At 45.4% G+C, this 20,352-nt stretch overlaps 1 protein-coding gene across 2 annotated transcripts in view; it reads left to right on the top strand.

Moving 5' to 3' along the window:
* Nucleotides 1–12,978, top strand: part of RRP36 (ribosomal RNA processing 36) — a 36,657-nt gene extending 23,679 nt beyond the window's left edge. For both annotated transcript variants that reach the window (XM_083494721.1, XM_083494722.1), the window contains exons 4-8: nt 9,650–9,716; nt 10,156–10,260; nt 10,399–10,473; nt 10,622–10,739; nt 11,674–12,978. In XM_083494721.1, the coding sequence (XP_083350847.1) occupies nt 9,650–9,716; nt 10,156–10,260; nt 10,399–10,473; nt 10,622–10,739; nt 11,674–11,813 (505 nt within the window). In that variant the 3' untranslated portion in view covers nt 11,814–12,978. The remainder of the gene's footprint in view (nt 1–9,649; nt 9,717–10,155; nt 10,261–10,398; nt 10,474–10,621; nt 10,740–11,673) is intronic.
* Nucleotides 12,979–20,352: the final 7,374 nt, after the last annotated feature.

Here is a 20,352-nt window from a genome sequence, read left to right as displayed (position 1 = left end):
GTTATTCATGGATACAAAGTTTTAAGAACACAACAATGTTAAAACTCATTTAACATCAAGCTACAGGTGAAATGTTGGGCCATTTAAAAGGATTTAAAAACCAAATCTTTGCAAATTATAATAAATCTGGGCACCTTTCGGTCATTGTATCCCATAAAACAACGACTGAGAAAGCCCTGGTCCTTGACCTGTTCTAGGTGGGGCTGTTGTCAGAGGAGGGTCTCCTTTGCTGATTTTTACTGAGAGACAAGCTCTCGTGCTTTCCCTGAGCCCAAGTTGTTTAGGACTTGAAAGGGTAATGTCAGCATTTTTGGAAAGGGCATGGAAGCCAATTGGTGGTTGAAGCAGATACAGCGTTGCATAATCCCGAGTGTTCCTTGACGTTAATTAATGGGCTGCTGGGTTTTGCACGAAGAACAGCTTTTGAATACTCTAGCAGAAGCCCCAGATATAGCATATTGCAGTAGCTCAGCCTAGAGATTACAAACTGAGCGATGGTTTCCATAGCCAGGGATGAGGAATCTGTGGCATTCCAGGTGTTACTGAACCACAACTCCCATCATTCCAGTCTATTGTCCACGCAGGATGGGGCTGATGGGAGTTGGAATCCAGTGATATTGGGGGGGGGGGGACAAAGCCTTTCCACCCCTGGTTTTAAGGCAGAACCATTAATCTGGAATAATCAGCCGAAGCTGATGATAAAAAGCAATTCTGGATGCTAGAGAGATTTTGAACATCCAAAAGTAGCTCAGAATGGGTCCACTTCCAGAGAGATGTCAGTGTAATTCCATCAATCAAAAAATATTTCCATCCAAATTTATCTGACTTTGGGTCTTGGGATAAAAACTTACAGTTTATACAGCTGGTAGCAGAACCCTGTGATATACCGATAAAGGTTAGGGACCACCATTTCAAACCAAAATCTTGACTTTGAACATCAGAAAAGCAAAATCTCATTAGAGATTATATTATTTTGTCTGAAACTTTGCTCCCTGACCTTTATTCAGAGTAGCGTACACATAATGACTTACGGTTTGTGCCCTGCAATTCTGAAGAAAAAGACACCCTCTTAAAAGGCAATGAATGCAGGTGAAAAGGGGACGGGAATGATAAGAGCACTTAATTAGATGCACACAGCCTGAGAAGCTGGTTTTTTTCTTTTTCTTTTAATTAGCACTTTTCCCTCTTTTACCCACTGATTATATAATTAATTTGCCATACAGATTGCAATCACCGCAATACAATCATTCGCATCGGAATCCACCCATGCCAGCAGAATCGAAATGTTTTCTTCGCTTTCCGTCTTTCCATCCTCCCATTCTGCATAGGAGTGCGGACCCAGCGGGTGTGTGGATGCACCGAGAGTCAAATTAGATGGCGGGCGTGAGAGGGTGCCTGCCTGTGCCTGCAGGGGGGGGGGAATGGGGGCTGAAATGATCCCTTGTTTCAAGCTCCCCTCCCCAAACAGAAGTGGCTGGCAGCAGTCTGGGTGCCCTCCCTTTTTGCTGCCAGGGAATGTTGGTGGCAGAGAGCAAGGCTCAAGTACCATCCCTCAACCAGTCAGCCAGGTGTGGGGCTGAAGAGAAGCAAGTCTCTGCAAGGCCTTCAGCTGGGTAGGGACCGGATGCTGCGACCATAGCTCTTGGCGATAGAGTGCATGCTTGGGTTCAGTCCCTAGCATCCCCAGGTCAGGCTGGGGGGGTGGGGAATGCTGCTGAAACTCCGGAGAGCTGCTGCCAGTCAGTGTAAGGTAAAATAAAATAAAATCAAAGGACCCCTGGATGGTTAAGTCCATTACAAGGCAACTATGGTGTTGCAGTGCTCATCTCGCTTTCAGGCTGAGGGAGCCAGCGTTTGTCCACAGACCGCTTTCCAGGTCATGTGGCCAGCAGGACTAAACCGCTTCTGGCGCAACAGGACACCGTGATGGAAGCCAGATCACACGGAAACGCAGTTTACTTTCCCGCCACAGTGGTACCTATTTATCTACTTTCACTGGCATGCTTTCGATCTGCTAGGTGGGCAGAAGCTGGGACAGAGCAACGGGAGCTCACTCCGTCGTGGGGATTCAAACCGCTGACCTTCTGATCAGCAAGCCCAAGAGGCTCAGTGGTTTAGACCACAGCGCCACCCGCGTCCCGCCAGTCTGTGTACATAACACTGAGATAGATGGGGAAATGTGCTGACTGTGTATAAGACAGCTTCTATATTCCTATGTGGAGGATAGAATTTGGCTCAATGGATGTGCATTTGAAGAGGCTTCCTTCTAGCTTGAAAGGGGAATTGGCCTCTTAGCTTTCCTCTGAAGCCCGTTTTCCCCTTTGAAATTCTGTGTGTGATAGTTATTTTGAAATGACAACTACAGGCACCTCACCGACAGTGTTTAAAATTCCCTGGGTGCCATTTTGCTGACGGTGAGGGTCCAATTGCAACTGCGTGGACTGAGTGCTAGGTTGGCGACTGAGAGCTGCATTGAGTCAGCTGACTCATGCACAACAAAAGCTGCCCGTCTTGTGCCGCTGTGCGAATCATGGACTCCTTGCTGGTCATCTTAGTCCTTGTCCCATTAAACTTTAATTAGTTTAATGCTAATCATATGTCCAGTGCGCTTCCGATGCAACAATGTCCCATTACAGCAGAGCATTTCGCACAGCGGCTCAAGAAGGGCTGGAGAGTCAGCATCTTTTCAATAAAGGAATCTTGGAGCAAGCGGTTTGGAACTCAAAAAAAAGGTTTATTTACACAAAACAAAAAACCCTGGTGAAGAATCACACATTTCAGCAAACACGCCCCAAAAGAAAGGGGAAGGGGAAGAAAAGGACAAACACAGGAGTGAGTTGACTATTTATACAAACTCACATTCCTGGAAGCCTAACGACCTTCAGCTGCTCAGTGACTAGAGCGTCTTGATTAGAGCTTCTTAACCCTTTAATACCAACACCCCCTCTCGCTCGTAACACTGAGCCGTACCAACCTTAATTCAAATTTAAACCTGAACAGAAACATTTATGAAATTGTGGACCCAAAGCTTTTGTAAAACCGTCTGCGAGATTTTCTTGGCTTGGACAATACTTTAGTTCAATTAAACCTTGTTTTACACTTTGGCATACATTTTGATAACGGATATCCAAGTGTTTTGTGTGTGCCTTGAATTGACCTGATTTAGCTAGTTTAATACAAGGTTGATTGTCTTCCCACACTCTGATAGGTAGGGAACATTCTCCAAACAATTCTTGTACCAGTTGCTTATAAAATTCCAGTTCTCTACATACATCTGATAATGCATTGAACTCAGATTCAGTTGAACTTAAAGCTATAAGTGATTGTTTTCTTGATCTCCAACCAATTAGTGCATTTCCAAATTTTATCGCCATTCCTGACACTGATTTTCTATCTGGTCCAGCATCAGCCCAACTGCTGTCAGCCCAACATTCAAGTTGTGTGCTGCCCTCTGCTGATAGTTTTAAGCGAAACCTTTTGGTAGTTTGGAGATACCTTAAAACTCTTTTTACTCCTTGCCAAGCATGCATTGATGGTTTTTCAGCTTGTCTACACAGCATGTTGACAGCATATGTTATATCGGGCCGAGTCCACTGTGCAATGTGGAGTAGACTGCCTATCGCTGACTGATAAACCCTGGGATTACAGAACTCTGCCTGTTGCTCAGTTTGAGCATCCTTTGTGTAACTTAACTCCATTGGGGTTTTAACACCAGCACAGTTGTCCATTTTAAACCTTTCCAGCAACTGCTGGATTTTAGCTTCTTGGCTGAGCCAATAGTTCCCATCTTCATCTTGCTGAATTTTAACTCCTAGATAAACAGATACATTGCCTAGTGATTTTATCTGAAACCTTTCTCCAAGCTTTGTGGCAAATTGTTGTGCAAGTTTATCGTCCTTACCACTGTATAATAAATCGTCAACAAATATCAAGACTGCTTCTTGTTCACATCCCGAGCCTTTTAGATAAAGACACGCATCTGCTGCGCTCTTTCTGAACCCCATGCTCTCTAGAGCATCGTTTAAGCAGGAATGCCAATTACGGGCGGACTGTTTCAACCCATAAATGGATTTGTGTAGGCGCCAGACCTGGTTTGGCTTGTCTCCTTCAAAACCTGGTGGTGGCGTCATATAGACTTCCTCCTGTAAGTCTGCATTTAAATAAGCCACATTGACATCAAAATGAAACAGCTTATTTCCCTTCTTAGCTGAAGAGGCTAAAAGCATTCTTAATGACTCCGATCTTGAAGTAGGGGCATAGATTTGAGAATAGTGAACTCCTTTGCGCTGTGAAAACCCTTTTGCAACTAGTCGGGCTTTATATTGCAACTCCTCAGTAGTTGTGGGCTTTAAACGATATACCCATCGACAACCTACAGCTTGTTGCCCTTTTGGAAGCTCTGTACTTGTAAACACACCGAGAGACTTCATTGAAGCCATCTCTTTTTCCATTGCTTCCTGCCACTTTGCGGCTTCTGAGCTTGGAAGCTGTTGTACCTCTAAATAGCTATCTGGCTCACACTGTGCCATATTTACGTACACACTTGTCACCTTAAACCGCTCTGGCGGCTTGCCCTTTGTGGCACGTTTTGACCTGCGCAATTGCTCCTCTTGTGCCCCCTCTGACCGTTGGCTGTCAGAATCTGTCTCAGACTTTATGTCTGGACGTGCCTCTAGGGATAAAGACCTCCGTTTAGATACCTCCCTTGGGCTTGGTGTTGCAGGCGACCTGCTTCGCTTTTGCTGTCTGCTAGGCCTACTGACTGGTGATGTTGGAACACTCTTAGATTCTGGCTTTTCTACCTTAGGAGAAGAACCTTGTGCCTGGTCAGAATCTGCATCTGAACCATGTGCACCATCCCCTTCTGGCTCATCACCCTCTGGACTTTCTTTCTCAGCATAAATGCCTAAATCATCTCTCAAAATGTCAGGGTTAGCATGTAAGTGAGTCCATCCGGATTGCTCACAAAATTCAGCGCTCCTACTGAGGACCACTCTTGTAGTATCCCCATCTGGGTTCACGAACCTCCAAGATTTGGCGTGTGGTTCGTACCCACAAAAGATGAGTTTCCTAGCCCTTGGACTTCCCTTTTTCCTTAACGCTTTTGGGATAAGTACATAGGCTTGAGATCCAAACACCCGAAAGTAATTAACTTTGGGCTTCTTCCCATATAAAGCAAAATATGGCGTAGTATCAATTACCGAATTATATACTCGGTTCAGAACATGAGTAGCCGTCTTCCAGGCTTCCGCCCAGTAACTTTGAGGAAGTTTAGCATCAAACAACATAGAGTTTGCCAACTCTTGCAGAACCCTGTTTTTACGTTCGGCCACGCCTCCTTCTTGGGGGGAATAAGGTGTAGACAGACGATGCTTAATTCCCTTTTTCTTAAAGAAATTCTGCAACACAGACCCGGTAAATTCTGACCCTCTATCTGTCTGAAAAGCAAGAACTCTAGTACCAAATTCAAGTTCTACTGCATGAACCCAATTTTTAACTGTTTCTGCAGTATCTGCTTTTGTTTTGAGAGGAAAAAACCATGTGACCTTTGTTTTGTCATCTGAGAGACACAGTGCATACCTCGAACCTCCCATGCTAGCAACAGGCATTGGGCCACATAGGTCCATATGCACTAGTTGGAATACTTTGTCAGATTTCCTATTTGAACTGGGATAGCTGCATCTATGAACCTTCGCCCTTTTGCATGCAGTACAATCCAAATACTTAGCACATTTGTTCAATTTGCACCCTTCTGATAATTCAGGTTGTCTTTTAACATACTGAAAATTAATATGTCCCAAACGGCGATGCCATAAATGAACACAAGAATTATGGGTAGGCGAGTTCACACAACCAGCATGAACCTGTTCAACTTCATCTGGACTTGTCTCAAAATAATATAACCCATCTCTGCATTCCACCTGCAAAAGAGATACGTTATCCTTTGAAATAGTGCAAACCCCATTTTCAAACACAGTTTTAAACCCATTTCTATCAAGTTCTGACACAGACAAAATACACCCCTTCATTCCCTTTAGCACGTAGGCATCAATTTCTGTTTGCAAACACTTCAAAAACACTGTGCCTACAGTCTCTAAGGAACGTTTAGTTGAATCTGCCATTGTCACAACTTTAAGGGTTTGCAAATGTCTGCAATTCTGCAAACGGACACTAGATGGCGCCACCAGGTGATGAGATGCACCACTGTCGATCAACCAGCGTAGATTGCTGCCTTGGCCACGCCCTTGCATCAACGCCATTGCTGAAGCCATGTGCTGTGTGCTGTGGGAGTAGCCACGACCTCCTCCTCTTCTTCGACGTCCCCTGGAACTCCTTGTCTGGTAACTAGGGGCAACGGCCTTGGTGCTGTCTTGACCAGGTTCACGTGTACAATTCCTGATTAAATGGGAAGAGGAACCACAGCGAAAACAGTGTCTAGCTGCAAAAGCATTTACTGTGTTCTCAAACTCAGCATCCCCACTCTCAGGCACAGCATAACTCCCCTTTGAAGACAAACCTCTTTCTCTTTGCCTTTTATCCTGTTCATCAGCAAGTCGAGAACAAATGTATTCAAGGGTTAATTCAGTTGAAGGCATAGCTTCCAAAGTTAAAGCTAGAGTCTCATAGCTTTTATCAAGAGAAGACAACAAAATGTATGACTGCTGCTCCATAGAGAAAGGAATGCCCAGCTGTCTTAGTTGATTAAAGGCAGACACCATTTTAGCAATATGTTCTTTCACACATGCTCCCGGTTGGAGATGTAAATCAAACAAACATCTTGTAGCATGGATCTTGGCCCCCGCAGTGTTTCTGGAATTTAACCGCTGCAGAACCGTCCAGACCTCATGCGTGTTCTTTAACTCAGAAACATAAGGCATTTGCTCTGGTCCCACTGCCAAAACTAGTAGACCTTGGGCTTTCCTGTCGCGTTTCTGTGAAGCTGCCGCTGCTGCTTTCTCTTCTGCAGACGCGTCTGCAGCTGCCTGTAAAGGCGGTGCTTCAGTACAACTCCACAACTCTTTTGCTTGCAACCAAACCCTTACTCTAGCCTTCCAATCTTGCCAATTTTTCCCATTGAGTCGCGTAAAGGGGACAGTAAAACTTTCCTGGGACTCTGCCATCCTCCCTGGGGCTTAGGAACGATACTCACAGACCTGTAGACCGTCTCCCAGCTGCTGAGGTGGCTCCTCGAGGAATAAGACGTCTTCCAGCGAGTACAAACTGCGCAGTGCCTCTTTAAAACTTTTCCTAGGCACGTTGCAGGACTCAAGCTGCTTTGAAGGCTTTCGTTGTCGGCAACCGCTTCTGTCTTCGCTCCAGTCCTTGCATAAATCACTCTTAACTGCACTCCTTATCTCCTTCTTGACATACAAACATCCATAACCTGTCCCATTAAACTTTAATTAGTTTAATGCTAATCATATGTCCAGTGCGCTTCCGATGCAACAATGTCCCATTACAGCAGAGCATTTCGCACAGCGGCTCAAGAAGGGCTGGAGAGTCAGCATCTTTTCAATAAAGGAATCTTGGAGCAAGCGGTTTGGAACTCAAAAAAAAGGTTTATTTACACAAAACAAAAAACCCTGGTGAAGAATCACACATTTCAGCAAACACGCCCCAAAAGAAAGGGGAAGGGGAAGAAAAGGACAAACACAGGAGTGAGTTGACTATTTATACAAACTCACATTCCTGGAAGCCTAACGACCTTCAGCTGCTCAGTGACTAGAGCGTCTTGATTAGAGCTTCTTAACCCTTTAATACCAACAGTCCTCCATCATCACATCAAGGAAAGGAAGTTCAGGGCTGAGTCCAGAGATATTTAACTGTTCTGCAGCCTCTCCACAGGCCACCCAAATGGAACTCGCAGACCACAGTTTGAAAACCTCTGCCTTGGCCCATAGTTAATTCCAGTGTTAGAAACTAGAATAGGAAAGCTAGGAGCCAAATGACTTCTGGGACCTGGGTTGTGGGCGCCAAAACAGAATGTCTAGTCCCTACCGGGGGAGGGGGGAAGTTGGCAACACTTTTTATTTATTATTTTGATAAGCATCAATTAATATGCAATTCACATAAGTGACACGTTTTTAGCATAAATTGTTAATACATGCTTAATTTGGTGGATACAATAAAATATTGGTATTTCCAAACCGTCTACTCTTTCCTTAACATATACTTCAAGGCTTCAAATCACATACAGTTCAGTAATCCTTGACTGACAGCCAGGAGCAAAAAATGGCACCCAGACTTTTTGAGGTGCTCGCAAATGGAGAATCTTCAGGCTCAAAATGTGCCTGGCACCCTGCTAATTTCTTACCCTGGTTGATTCCGTTTCCATTTCCCCTGTGTTTGTTTCTCCTTTCAAGTGAATTGTTGTAAGAGGGAGCTACGGTCAAGCAATGTAGTTGAGATCAGAGAATCATGGAATTGTAGTGTTGGAAGGGACTCTGAGGGTCATCTAGTCCAATAGACATTCTGTTGTGACGTCTGTAAAGTACTTCAAAGGTGCCATTTGGCGCCTAGTAAGTTTCTAACACTGCTCACTAATAATATGCATGTCACAATTTTCTGTAAACAGGACGTGTTGCTTTCGTTGGTAGAGTAGTTAACTAAAGCTCTACACTACGATCCTTAGCAAATATACTTGGAAGTAAGGTCCATTGTACGCAGTAGGATCTAGGATTATGCTGTTGTGTTTAGGAGTACAGTCATACCTCAGGTTACAGACGCTTCGGCTTGCGTGATTTCAGGTTGCGCACCACTCCGAACCCGGAAGTACCGGGGTGGTTACTTCCGGGTTTTGGCACTTGTGCATATGCAGAAGCACTAAATTGTGCTTTGCGCATGCGCGGAAGCACCCAATCGCAACCTGCATGTGCACAGAGGCGTGGGGTGCAGGTTGCAAACGTGCCTCCCGCATGGATCATGTTCGCAACCTGAGCATCCACTGTACTCTCTTGATTTAAATAAAGGGGGTTTTAAATTATTGGGGATGAAAATTCAGGGCACTCTTGTTCTTTGAAGTTATGTTTCCCCCTGTGGAATGGAGGGAAGGTAATGTTAAAGAGCCCTTTTCTTTCTAACAGTGAGTGGTAACTTTCAATTCAGTAAACAGATGATACCTTGCATTTCCTTCAATATCTCAAAAAGGCATCTATACTAAGGCTCTAGTATTTAAATGTAATGATTAATCAATAATTGGCTAAAGGCCAGACTATTTATCAACTAAACTTTTATAATCTGTTGACAGCCCGTAATATATACATAGCAATAAATATAAGGAAACACATACATCATGTAGTTAGCCTTAATATCTATTATAAAGTCTTCTAGTAGTAATACATCTTGTTCCAAAATTCAGAAGATTGAATCCAGTCCTGCGTTAATGTACTTTTCCCTTTAATCTCTTCTCTTGTCATATTACATAACACACTTTGCTTTCCAAGTGGCTTTCAGTTCCTTGCACATAGCAGTCTCTTAGTTTCCAAAAGTTTCTAGTGGTCAACAGTGCGGAGGGAAAACAAGCAAAACAAGGGCGCAGCGTTTGAGTTTTGCATCTTGAGAGATGGTTCTGAGAATCAACCCACCCAGGGATAGGAAATAACCCCCAGGCTTCTCTTTCCTAAGTATGTACTCTCTGTCTCTCCCACAGACCTCTGGAAATTTCAGCCAAGAAGCCAGTCCCCTATCTAAGACGAGTAGTGCCTGTTAAAAAGAAGGTGAGTTGCTTTTTTTCTCTTTAATTTTATTTCATTTCCCCTCCCCCTTTCTGGTTTTTATTTTTTCATTTTCTTTGTTAAATTTGAAAATTAATTAAAAAAGGGAGAAAATAACCTTGTGTCCATGGACAAAAATAAACAGAAAAGAAAAGAAAAATATTTGAGTAACACTACTGAAAATTACTTGGAGGGGATGAATGAAAATTACTTGGGAGAGGATGAAGATAAAGGAGTTCGCATGACGGCTGAGGAGACTGTTGACTTAGTAAGCAGTGCTCAGTGCCGTCCTACATGAGGCAAGGGCCACCGAGTGTGACAGGAGTGATACAGATCCGGCTTGCTCCTGAAAGACAGAGTAGTGATGGGTGCCCAAGAAGAAAGACACCACTTTTTGGCAGTGTTCAAATTTTAGTGCTCGCTCCTCTTTCCTCCTCCCCAGGTACCTCGAGATCCTCGCTTTGATGACCTCTCTGGGGAATATAAGCCAGAAATCTTTGAAAAGACGTACGGCTTCTTGAACGACCTCAGGAAGAAGGAGAAAGAGGTAATGGCTGCAGCTACTCACGTCGAGTGCAACCTGCTTAGAAGGAGAAAAGGCCTGTGTTGAAGCCCTTTTTACCTCAGAGTCCTGGGTTGAAAGGCAACTTCCCTTTCAGCGCATTCCCCTCTTTCCCCCCTGCAGGTAGTTCAGAAGCACCTGAAGAAAAGCCGAAATGTGGAGCAGCAAACCAAGTTGCAGCAGCTCCTCAAGCAAATGGTGAGTTGGAGATGCCACAGGCGGGCCCAAAGCCTGGAGCCGCCATTCAGCGGAAAGCTCCAGTGAGGCCCGTGAGATTGGGGAGAGGAGAAACGTTGACACTGGCCAGCCGTGGCATGTTTGCAACTTGCCCACCTTTGCTTCTTAGACTCAGCAGGAGGAGACCCAGAGGAAGCAACAGAAGGAGAGAGAAAAGGAGCTGGCCTTGAAGAGGCAGCAGAGGGAGCTGGCCCAGCAAGGAAAGAAGCCCTTCTATCTAAAGAAGTGTAAGTGTTGGCCTGTCGACAGAAGATGCACGTTTCGAGCCTTGACTTTCCATCAGGCTGTCAAATAGGGGACCTGTTGCTGATGCAGTGGCGTAGCTGGCGGGGGCACAGGGGCGATTGGCTTGGGCGCAAAATGTCAACACCCGGGTCTGCCTCAGTACAGCTGCGTGCTTCTGTCGCTAGGCTCTGTTGAAAACGGTTTCTCCCTGCGAACCAGGAAGTGACCTCTCCATGCAATGGAACAACTCTTCTTATCTCTGTGGCTGCGATCTCCTGGGTGACAGGGGCACTGCTAGGCAGTTGAATGAGCATGTGTACCCTGTCTCCCAGCCTCCCACCCCTTCCCTCCACGGCCCTGGGCCCTGGCAACCCATGCTACACCACTGTGATGATGTCTGTAAATTGGTTCACAGCGGTGTCTGCAGTGGTGTGACTCTTGAACAGAAGGAAGAAATCCTTTTAAGACAGGGCTCGATGGGAGTCAGTTAAACTGATCAGAGTCGTAGCTGCGCTACTGGGTTTATCCTGGTTTGACCCAAACTCTGTGTGACCTTGAGCACCTGATAGTCTTGCCCTGACCCTGTTTACCCTATAAAGACAGTCTGTCATGTTCCTCTCCTCTGCTTGGTTTGCATATTGGAGATGGTCAGCACTGCCACTTTGAATGGTGTTCTCACCTGCTGTGTTCATTGGATCTGGTTACCAGTTGCACTGGGGAATAATGCAAAGCAAAGGGAGTGGATGGTGACTTTTATTGAGGGGGTGTGCAGTCATCAATGTGGATTCTTTTTTTAAAAAAATCACGGGACTCTATTGAAAGATGGGAGAGGACTGGGAGTGGAAGAGGGGGCTTGAGTTAGGGATGAGAATTGCTAGTGACATTATGAACATGGCTGGCTTGAATTAAGGCCACTTTCCCTTTTGTGCTTTGCAGCTGATAAGCGGAAATTGGAACTGGCTGAGAAGTACAAAGAGCTGAAGAGGAGTGGGAAGCTGGAGGGCTTCCTGAGCAAGAAGAGGAAAAGGAATGCCGCCAAGGACAAAAGGAGACTGCCTTTTAGGAAGGATGTGTAATATCTGGCTATATTTGTGACACGCCATTTTACAGGTGCAAATCTCCTGCTGCAAATCAACTATCGACTCTGGCCAGCGAGGTCAACAATCCCAGGTTTTCTCTGCCCCTAATGCTAGGGGCATTCCAGTCCTCTGAACAAGCAAGAATTTGAGAATGGGAAATGGATTGCAAATTATTGCAAAAAATTCTCTCCCTCCTTCCAGGGGCAAGCCTCAAGCTTGGCAAAGAGTCAAGGAGCACCTCCCCCCCCCCAACATATTTCCCAGGACTCCCCACTCCTTGTTTCTTCCACTACGCAGCCTGTGCAGACTTGGAGGCTCCCCATTTTCCGTCCACCTGCTTCTCTTGCTACTTATTAGTGCTGCTTGGTTGTATTCCCAGCTGTTTTCTTTGCAGATTGCTGTGGAAGCTTAAGAGAGTTTCCCAGAAAGCAGTGTGCCTTAGCTTCATGTGCTGGTATTACGCAGGCCAGAATCTTCCATAATATTTTCCATATCTGAAAAATTAAAACCATCTTCAAATGCTGACAGCTGAAGTCTCTTTAAGTAAAAAATGTGGTGGAGAATTATCCCAAATCAAGTTCCCAATTAGCCCAATAAATTTCCGAAGATATGCTTGGGGGATATATAATGAAATACCACAAAGTACATATATTACCTGTGGCAGTATATTCATCTTTCATTTATTAACCTTACCCCCAAATGCTAAATTTTAAGTAATGGCCACCTCTCCATATTACTAGAAACCTCTTTCATCAACTTACTCAGATAAAATTAAATCATTTTAATAATTGGAATCAGAATACCAAGTGTGTTAAGATGTCTGGGCACCAACAAAATCACCAATTTGTGTACGATCTGCACTAGCCCACCTGCAATTTCAGTCATTTAATTGTTTACTCTCAAATTCTACCAAAACAACCAGAATTGGGTTGTTTGCTTGTTTGTTTGTTTTGCTGTGAATGTGCATGCTTCTAACATTGAACTGAAATCTGGGCAGTTTCTAGAGATTCTGTACAAAGAAACTAATTGCTGTCTCATTACTGGTGGCAATGAGTGTGTATGACATTTTGACAGACCTGATTTGGATTACAAACTGGTAAGGTGTTTTATAGCAACATTTCACTGAACAAATTTTTGAAGTTACTAATTTTATAAAATCAAACTTCTTCCTCTTTGAGCATCAAGTGAGATTTTATTTGCAGGACTTCTTATTTTGCTAGGGCAAAGACATTTTCTCACCATTTCCGCCTAATTTGCTCTTGCCCCCCACCCCCGCCTCTTTTCTCTGTTTCTCTCAGTATGGCCTGATATTTTCAGCTAGTAATAATTGCCATCGTGGCTTCATTCCAGATAAGCAGATCACTTTCCGGTTTTTATCTTGCCTTCCAAATCTTGTCAGACCTTTAGTTCTTGCCCTTCTCTCTCTCTCTCTCTGCTTCTGAGCCAACTACAACTGCTCTGTATTCTTGGAAGTGGGGAGGAAAAGTCACTTTTTATGGATGGACAGTAGAATTTTGCAGGGGCTGTGCAATGACATAAGGAGCACGCTTCTCAAATTTAGCACTTTGCATCTGTGTCTCTGTGCATTTTGCAGCTGCTGTTTGATGCTACCTTTATATGAAATTAGACTGCCTTTTTTTAAAAAAAAAAACTTACTTTAATCTTCTCATCCAGAGGTGGAAGGAGCAAAGAGGTATGCTGGGCATCTCAAAACCTTCCTACTAAAAATCCATCTTATAGCCCTCTGGTTTAGCACCTGAGAGCAGCAGCCCTGCTGGCGTGAGATGAGAAGGTCTATCCAGGGCAGCATTCTACTTCTAGGGAACCCTCAAGCAGGGCATGCAATTCTCATCCTGCTCTTGCTCTCCAGCAATTGTTGTTCAGTGGCATATTGTCTCTGAATGTGTCTTCCGTGAATTTATCAGTCTTTGCCCCAATACTCTTCGCTTCATCCTTTGTGACTTAGAAGTTGGAGGGGGGGGGGTTAATGAAAGCCGTAAACGGCCTCGGTCCAGTATACCTAAAGGAGCGTCTCCACCCCCATTGTTCTGCCCGGACACTGAGGTCCAGTGCCGAGGGCCTTCTGCTGGTTCCCTCACTGAGAGAAACCAAGTTACAGGGAACCAGGCAGAGGGCCTTCTCGGTAGTGGCACCCGCCCTGTGGAACACCCTCCCACCAGATGTCAAAGAGAAGAACAACTACCAGATTTTTAGAAGACATCTGAAGGCAGCCCTGGTTAGGGAAGCTTTTAATGTTTAATAGGTTATTGTATTTTAATATTCCGTTGGAAGCCGCCCAGAGTGGCTGGGGAAACCCCAGCCAGATGGGTGGGGTATAAATAATAAATTATTATTATAATGAAAGCTGGGATTTATTGATTTTTCTAGCAAGAAGTTGAATTCCATAGCTGGTATCCAATGGTATACTTTCCCAGGGCGGTCACAGAATCCAAAGAGACCTGTAAAATCTCTTGCCCTGGGACTGAGGAGGACACTGGCCTCTGCCACCAACCCGGGAACCAAGAAATTGAGAGACTTCAAGAAAGAACAACATAGGAAGGAGAGAACAAGCCTGTCTCTATCCATTGGCCCGAGAAGGAGCAGCTTCAGTGAATTTGAGCCTCCTGTTCCCCCGCCAGAAAGAAAATTCTGTTCCGGTTGCCAGTTTCCCTGGCACTGCAGAACAGAAAGGAATTAATCTCTGGCCTCATCAATCAGCCAAGATTTCTGCAATGTGTTGTACATGGGACTGCCTCTGAAGATGGTTCAGAAACTTCAGCTGGTGCAGAATTCAGCAGCCAGGTTGCTCACCGGAGCAAGGCGGTTTGAGCTTATAACACCAGCCCTGGTCTGACGTCCTCTCTCCATATGAATCGACCCAGACCCTGCAATCATTATCTGAGGCCCTTTTTTGTGTGCCTCCTGCATGAGAGGTCCGGAAGGCAGCAACACAAGAATTGGTCTTTTCTGCGGTGGCTGCCCATTTTTAGAATGCTTTCCCCAGGGAGGCTCACCTGGTGCCGGCAGGCCTTTGGCCAATTAAACAATCTATGACCCTTTAAACTGTGTGTGGGTGTGTTTGTCTTATTACTATGTTACGCATTTTTGTGTTTTTAATTGTAAACCCCCCTGCGATCCTCGGATGAAAGGTGGTACAGAAATTTAACAAATAATAATAAAAAGGCTTTTTAAAATAAATTTCTATTATACAATACAGTCACAGCAAAGAAAAGAACTTTAGCATTACATTTATGTGCATTGTACATGCTCTTAAAACCACGTGCATTGCACCAAATCTGCTGCTTTTTACCCAGGTTTTTAGGGCAACGGCAAAGTTGCCGAGAAGCACAGTTGCACTTGTGAAGCTTGTTTATGGAACCAGTTTTAAATAATTAGCAATGCAATACCGATTACCGCCGAGTCTTTTAATAGGCAAATAACACTGGCAAAGTGCAGCAACTCCTCTTCATGGTGTTATTGATTCTGATCGCTTGCAGTAATGATGGGAAGAGGAAGAAATGCAGTGCAGTTTATCTTAAGGTTTATATTCCTCGCTTTATGTGCGTGGATGGATTGACGTAAACAGTGTTGTGTTGGCTGACGGTGCTGTAAACCTGCGCTGTACACACTGTAAATGAACAGAGCAGGGCTGCAGCTTGAAAAGGGAAGGGGTCCTAGATTCCCAGAAAACAACCCGGAGGTTGCACAGAGAGAAAGAGAAATGGACTCACGGCTCAGAGCCCTGGAAAGTAGTGCCAGGGAAAAGAGACATGGTCTCTTGTGCTTGGGAAGCAAATGGGCATTTGGGATTCTGGAGGAAGCGGAGAGGATTGCTCATCTTCTTTCTCGCCTGTGGGGAGCAGAACCACGTGGGTCTCAGGTGGAACCCAGTTGCCCTCTGAAGTGAGACGGGATTGGAACGCCCTTCCAAAGGGTCAGGTAAGACATCTGCCCTCTTAAGAGATTGATTAATCCTCTCCAGCAAAACAAAGGCTTCGCTATATTGCAGGAGTGTTTTGGTGCCGTGATCAAGCGCCTGACCTTTTCCTCGCAGTACCTTCCCTCTTCCCGGTGTGAATTACATTCCTTGAGCTGGAACACCTGAGGCATGTTAAGCGCGGATCTCGCTTGCTTGGGCAACAGCTTCGCCTGGTTCTTTTCCAGTAGTAAAGTTTACCGCGTTCTAGGCTAGCATCCTGCTGACTTGGTTCCCTGCAAATTAGCACAGGTTGAAGAGCCCTCATTCCGACTGACTGAGAAAATGTAAGGGGAGCCGGCTGAACCGTCTAGTTCAGTCACCCCTAACCTTCGGCCCTCCAGAGGGTTTGGCCTACAACACCCATGATCCCTAGCTTACAGGACCAGTGGTCAGGGATGATGGGAATTGTAGTCCAAAACATCTGGAGGGCAGAAGGTTGGGATGACTGGTTTAGTTCTTTCAGAGGTCTGCATGAGCACTGCAGCACTCTGCCCATCTTCAGTTCCCAGTAACTGCCTCTGGCAGTGGAGATTGCTATATTTTGTTGTGGCTAGTCACTCTCAACAGCCTTGTCTTCCTTGAATTTGTCTAATCCTTTTTTAAAGTCATCCAACTTTGGTGGCCGTTACTGCCTCCTGCAAGAGGGAGTTCCATAGTTGATGATGATGATGATTATTCCGCCCATCTGGCTGGGTTTTCCCAGCCACTCTGGGCGACTCCCAACAGAATATAAAACATTAAAAACTTCCCTAAACAGGGCTGCCTTCAGATGTGTTCTAAAGTCAGATACTTGTTTATTTCCTTGACATCTGATGCAAGGGCGTTCCACAGGGCAGGTGCCACTGCTGAGAAGGCCCTCTGCCTGGTTCCCTGTAACTTCACTTCTCGCAGTGAGGGAACCGCCAGAAGGGCCTCGGAGCTGGACCTCATGGCTGAGCAATGGGGTGGAGATGCTCCTTGAGGTCTAGTTTATGCACTGCATGAAGAAGTAAATTCTTTTATCTTTCCTAATCTTCCATCATTTCACTTCATTGGGTGTCCACGAGTTCTAGTGTTAGGAGAGAGGGAGAAAATATTTTCTCTTATTTTCTCCATGCTATGCATAATTTTATAAGCTATCACATCCTTTCTTCCTTGCCTTTTCACTGAAAAGCACCAAACCTTTCCTCCTAGGAGACTTGCAACTTCCCCTTGATCATTCTGATTGCCCGTTCTGGACCTTTTCCAACTCTACAATGTCCTCATGAGGCTACCAGAAATTTAAAAAAATAATTATGACTCTACACAATACTCTGAAGGCAGGTGCATTATAGATTTGTATTAAGACTTATGTGTCTTTTAAAATTCCTTTAATAATGTTCCCAGGCATGGAATTTGCTTTTTTCACAGCAGCTGCCCACTGGGCCAAACATCTTCATTGAGCACTACAACCCCAAGGTCTCATTACTGGTCGGTCACTGCCACTTGAGACCCTGTGAAATTAAGATTCTTTTGTGCCCACATTCATTATTTTACATTTGCTGGTTTGGAGCCCTTTGCCATGTCTTTTTGTTTTAATGACACTGAACAATTTAGTATCTTCAGCAAACTTGGCCACCCTACAGCTCATCCCTAATTCTTAAGATGATTTATGGACGGTGGCGTCTCCTCTATTAGGCAAAGTGGGGCAAGATTCTGAGCCCTCCAAAGCCATGGCCTAGTCTTTCTCTTGTCGTCCACAGTCATCAATAGATTTTCCACTGGCTGAGAGGCTTCCTAGATGCTTTTGCTCATTTCCACTCCTTAGGTCCTACCCCTGTCTCCAGCAACTCTTTCCCACAGAAATGGCTTCAGTAGGGCAGTGGATTCTTTTACTCATTTCTCTCCCCATTTTTCTCTGTCAGAAGCCACGGGAGAGAAGGGGGAAAGCAAGGTAAGGTTTATAGTGGGGGGTGGGACCCTGGTAGCCCTCCCTGTCAATCATTCTGCCTTAAGTAAATCGGAACCATGCATTCTTCCTGCGGTGTGTTCTGCATTGTGTGCCAGAGAGGAGTTGTTGTTTAGTCATTTAGTCATGTCCGACTCTTCTCTTGAGAGCCAGTGTGGTGTAGTGGTTAAGAGCGGTAGTCTCGTAATCTGGGAAACCGGGTTCGTGTCTCCGCTCCTCCACATGCAGCTGCTGGGTGACCTTGGGCCAGTCACACTTCTGTGAAGTCTCTCAGCCCCACTCACCTCACAGAGTGTTTGTTGTGGGGGAGGAAGGGAAAGGAGAATGTTAGCCGCTTTGAGACTCCTGAAGGGGAGTGAAAGGCGGGATATCAAATCCAAACTCTTCTTCTTCTTCTTCTTCTTCTTCATGACCCCATGGACCGGAGCACACCAGGCACTCCTGTCCTACACTGCCTCCTGCAGTTTGGTCAAACTCATGCTGGTAGCTTCGACAACACGGTCCAACCATCTCGTCCTCTGTCGTCCCCTTCTCCTTGTGCCCTCAACATCTTTCCCAACATCAGGGTCTTTTCCAGGGAGTCTTCTCTTTTCATGAGGTGGCCAAAGTACTGGAGCCTCAGCTTCAGGATCTGTCCTTCCACTGAGCACTCGGGGCTGATTTCCTTAAGAATGGATAGGTTTGATCTTCTTGCAGTCCATGGGACTCTCAAGAGTCTCCTCCAACACCATAATTCAAAAGCATCAATTCTTCGGCAACCAGCCTTCTTTAGAGAGTTACTGTGATGTTAACCCGCACTAGAAATTGAGACAGCAAGGACCCCTCAAACCAGTGAGAGGAGTGTGGTGTAATGGTTAAAGAATGTTGCACTAGGACCTGGGAGAGCAGAGTTCGAATCCCTGCTCAGCCATGAAGCATCTCTTAGCCTGACCTGCCTCACAGGATTGTTGTGAGGATGCAGTGGGGAGGAGAGGAGAACCAGGACACCACCTTGAGATCCTTGGAAGATAAATGAATAAACAAACTGAGGTTGAACGCTTTTCAGTTTAGTTAGGCACCAAGTACCTGTGTAACTGGCAATGCTTTTGTGTGTCTGCACCTTTGCAAGGGAGGAGGATGGGAAGAAAACCAGGACAACTTGCCCCCCATGTGACAACCTTGGTCCTTCTTACATTGCCTCCTTGGATACGGGCCACCCCACCAGGTCTGGGGGCTATCAGTTGCCGCTGTTTATGAACAAGTTAAAAAGCACAGGTCCCTATACCAATCATTTGGGGACTTCACAGGCTGGTATGTATGTATGTATGTATGTATGTATGTATGTATGTATGTATTATACCCCACCCATCTGGCTGGGTTTCCCCAGCCACTCTGGGCGACTCCCAACAGAATATTAAAAACACGATAAAACATCAAACATTAAAAACTTCCCTAAACAGGGCACAAGGAGAAGGGGACGACAGAGGACGAGATGGTTGGACAGTGTTCTCAAAGCTACCAGCATGAGTCTGACCAAACTGCGGGAGACAGTGGAAGACAGGAGTGCCTGGCGTGCTCTGGTCCATGGGGTCACGAAGAGTCGGACACGACTAAACGACAACAAAACAGGGCTGCCTTCAGATGTCTTCTAAAAGTCAGATAATTGTTTATTTCCTTGACATCTGATGGGAGGGCCTTCCACAGAACTGCCAGAAGGCCCTCAGAGCTGGATCTCAGTGTCCGGGCTGAACAATGGGGGTGGAGACGCTCCTTCAGGTCTACTGTGCCAAGGTCGTTTAGGGCTTTAAAGGTCAACACCCAACACTTTGAATTGTGCTCAGAAACGTACTGGGAGCCAGTGTAGGTCTTTCAGGACTGGTGTTATATGGTCCCGGCGGCCATATACCCTGGTACCTTGTGAATTAGTACAGGTTGAAGACCCCTCATTCCTATGGACTTACAGGAACAAGTTACCTAAAGCCGCTGGTATTCTCAATCTGCACACACACAAAAGCAGTCCTAAATGTGCCCTTATAAGGAAAGCAGAGATGAAAGGTCAGTTCATTTCCATTTCCAACCCCCCGCCATAAAATTCCCTTTCTGAATATATTTACAAAGTTAATGAGGAATTTTATATAGTGGGCAGAGTGTACTGAAGTAATGCGAGTTGTCTCGGTACGTACTCGTGGAAATGAATGACCCAAATACGGGGAAGAAAGCTACTTTCTCAAATTAGTGGAAATCATAAAAGATTAAAATAGCTATTGGGAATCGTAAAAAGCAATGAGAAGTAACCAGCCCTCTGCCTGGGGGGAAATGGGGCGGTTGGGAAGAGAGAGATGCGCTACAGCACTACCTGCTATGTTTTGCATGGAAGAGGGCAGTAATAGTGAATTATATGCAGGGACTCAAGCTTGACTGTTCTGGCCGAGCTCTGACAGTCCCCATAATAGTCTTGCCATTCTTTCCAAGTCTGGCAGTGCCTCTTGTACTTCATGCCAACTCAATATATTGGAGTTGAACTCTTGGCTTCAGCGGGATCTCCCACAGGCAACAGTCCCAGAGGAGAAGCGAGGTTTGCTCATTTCTTTGCAAAAGGCACCCTGCAAGTTGGCTTTAGATCTTCAGGACCCTCCAGCTCTTTCAGAAAC

Source organism: Podarcis liolepis (genome assembly GCF_965112155.1).
Source record: "Podarcis liolepis genome assembly, chromosome: 3".
Taxonomy (NCBI): Eukaryota; Metazoa; Chordata; class Lepidosauria; order Squamata; family Lacertidae; genus Podarcis; species Podarcis liolepis.
The sequence above is the reverse complement of the archived record's forward strand: the minus strand, read 5'-3'. Positions and strand labels throughout refer to the sequence as shown.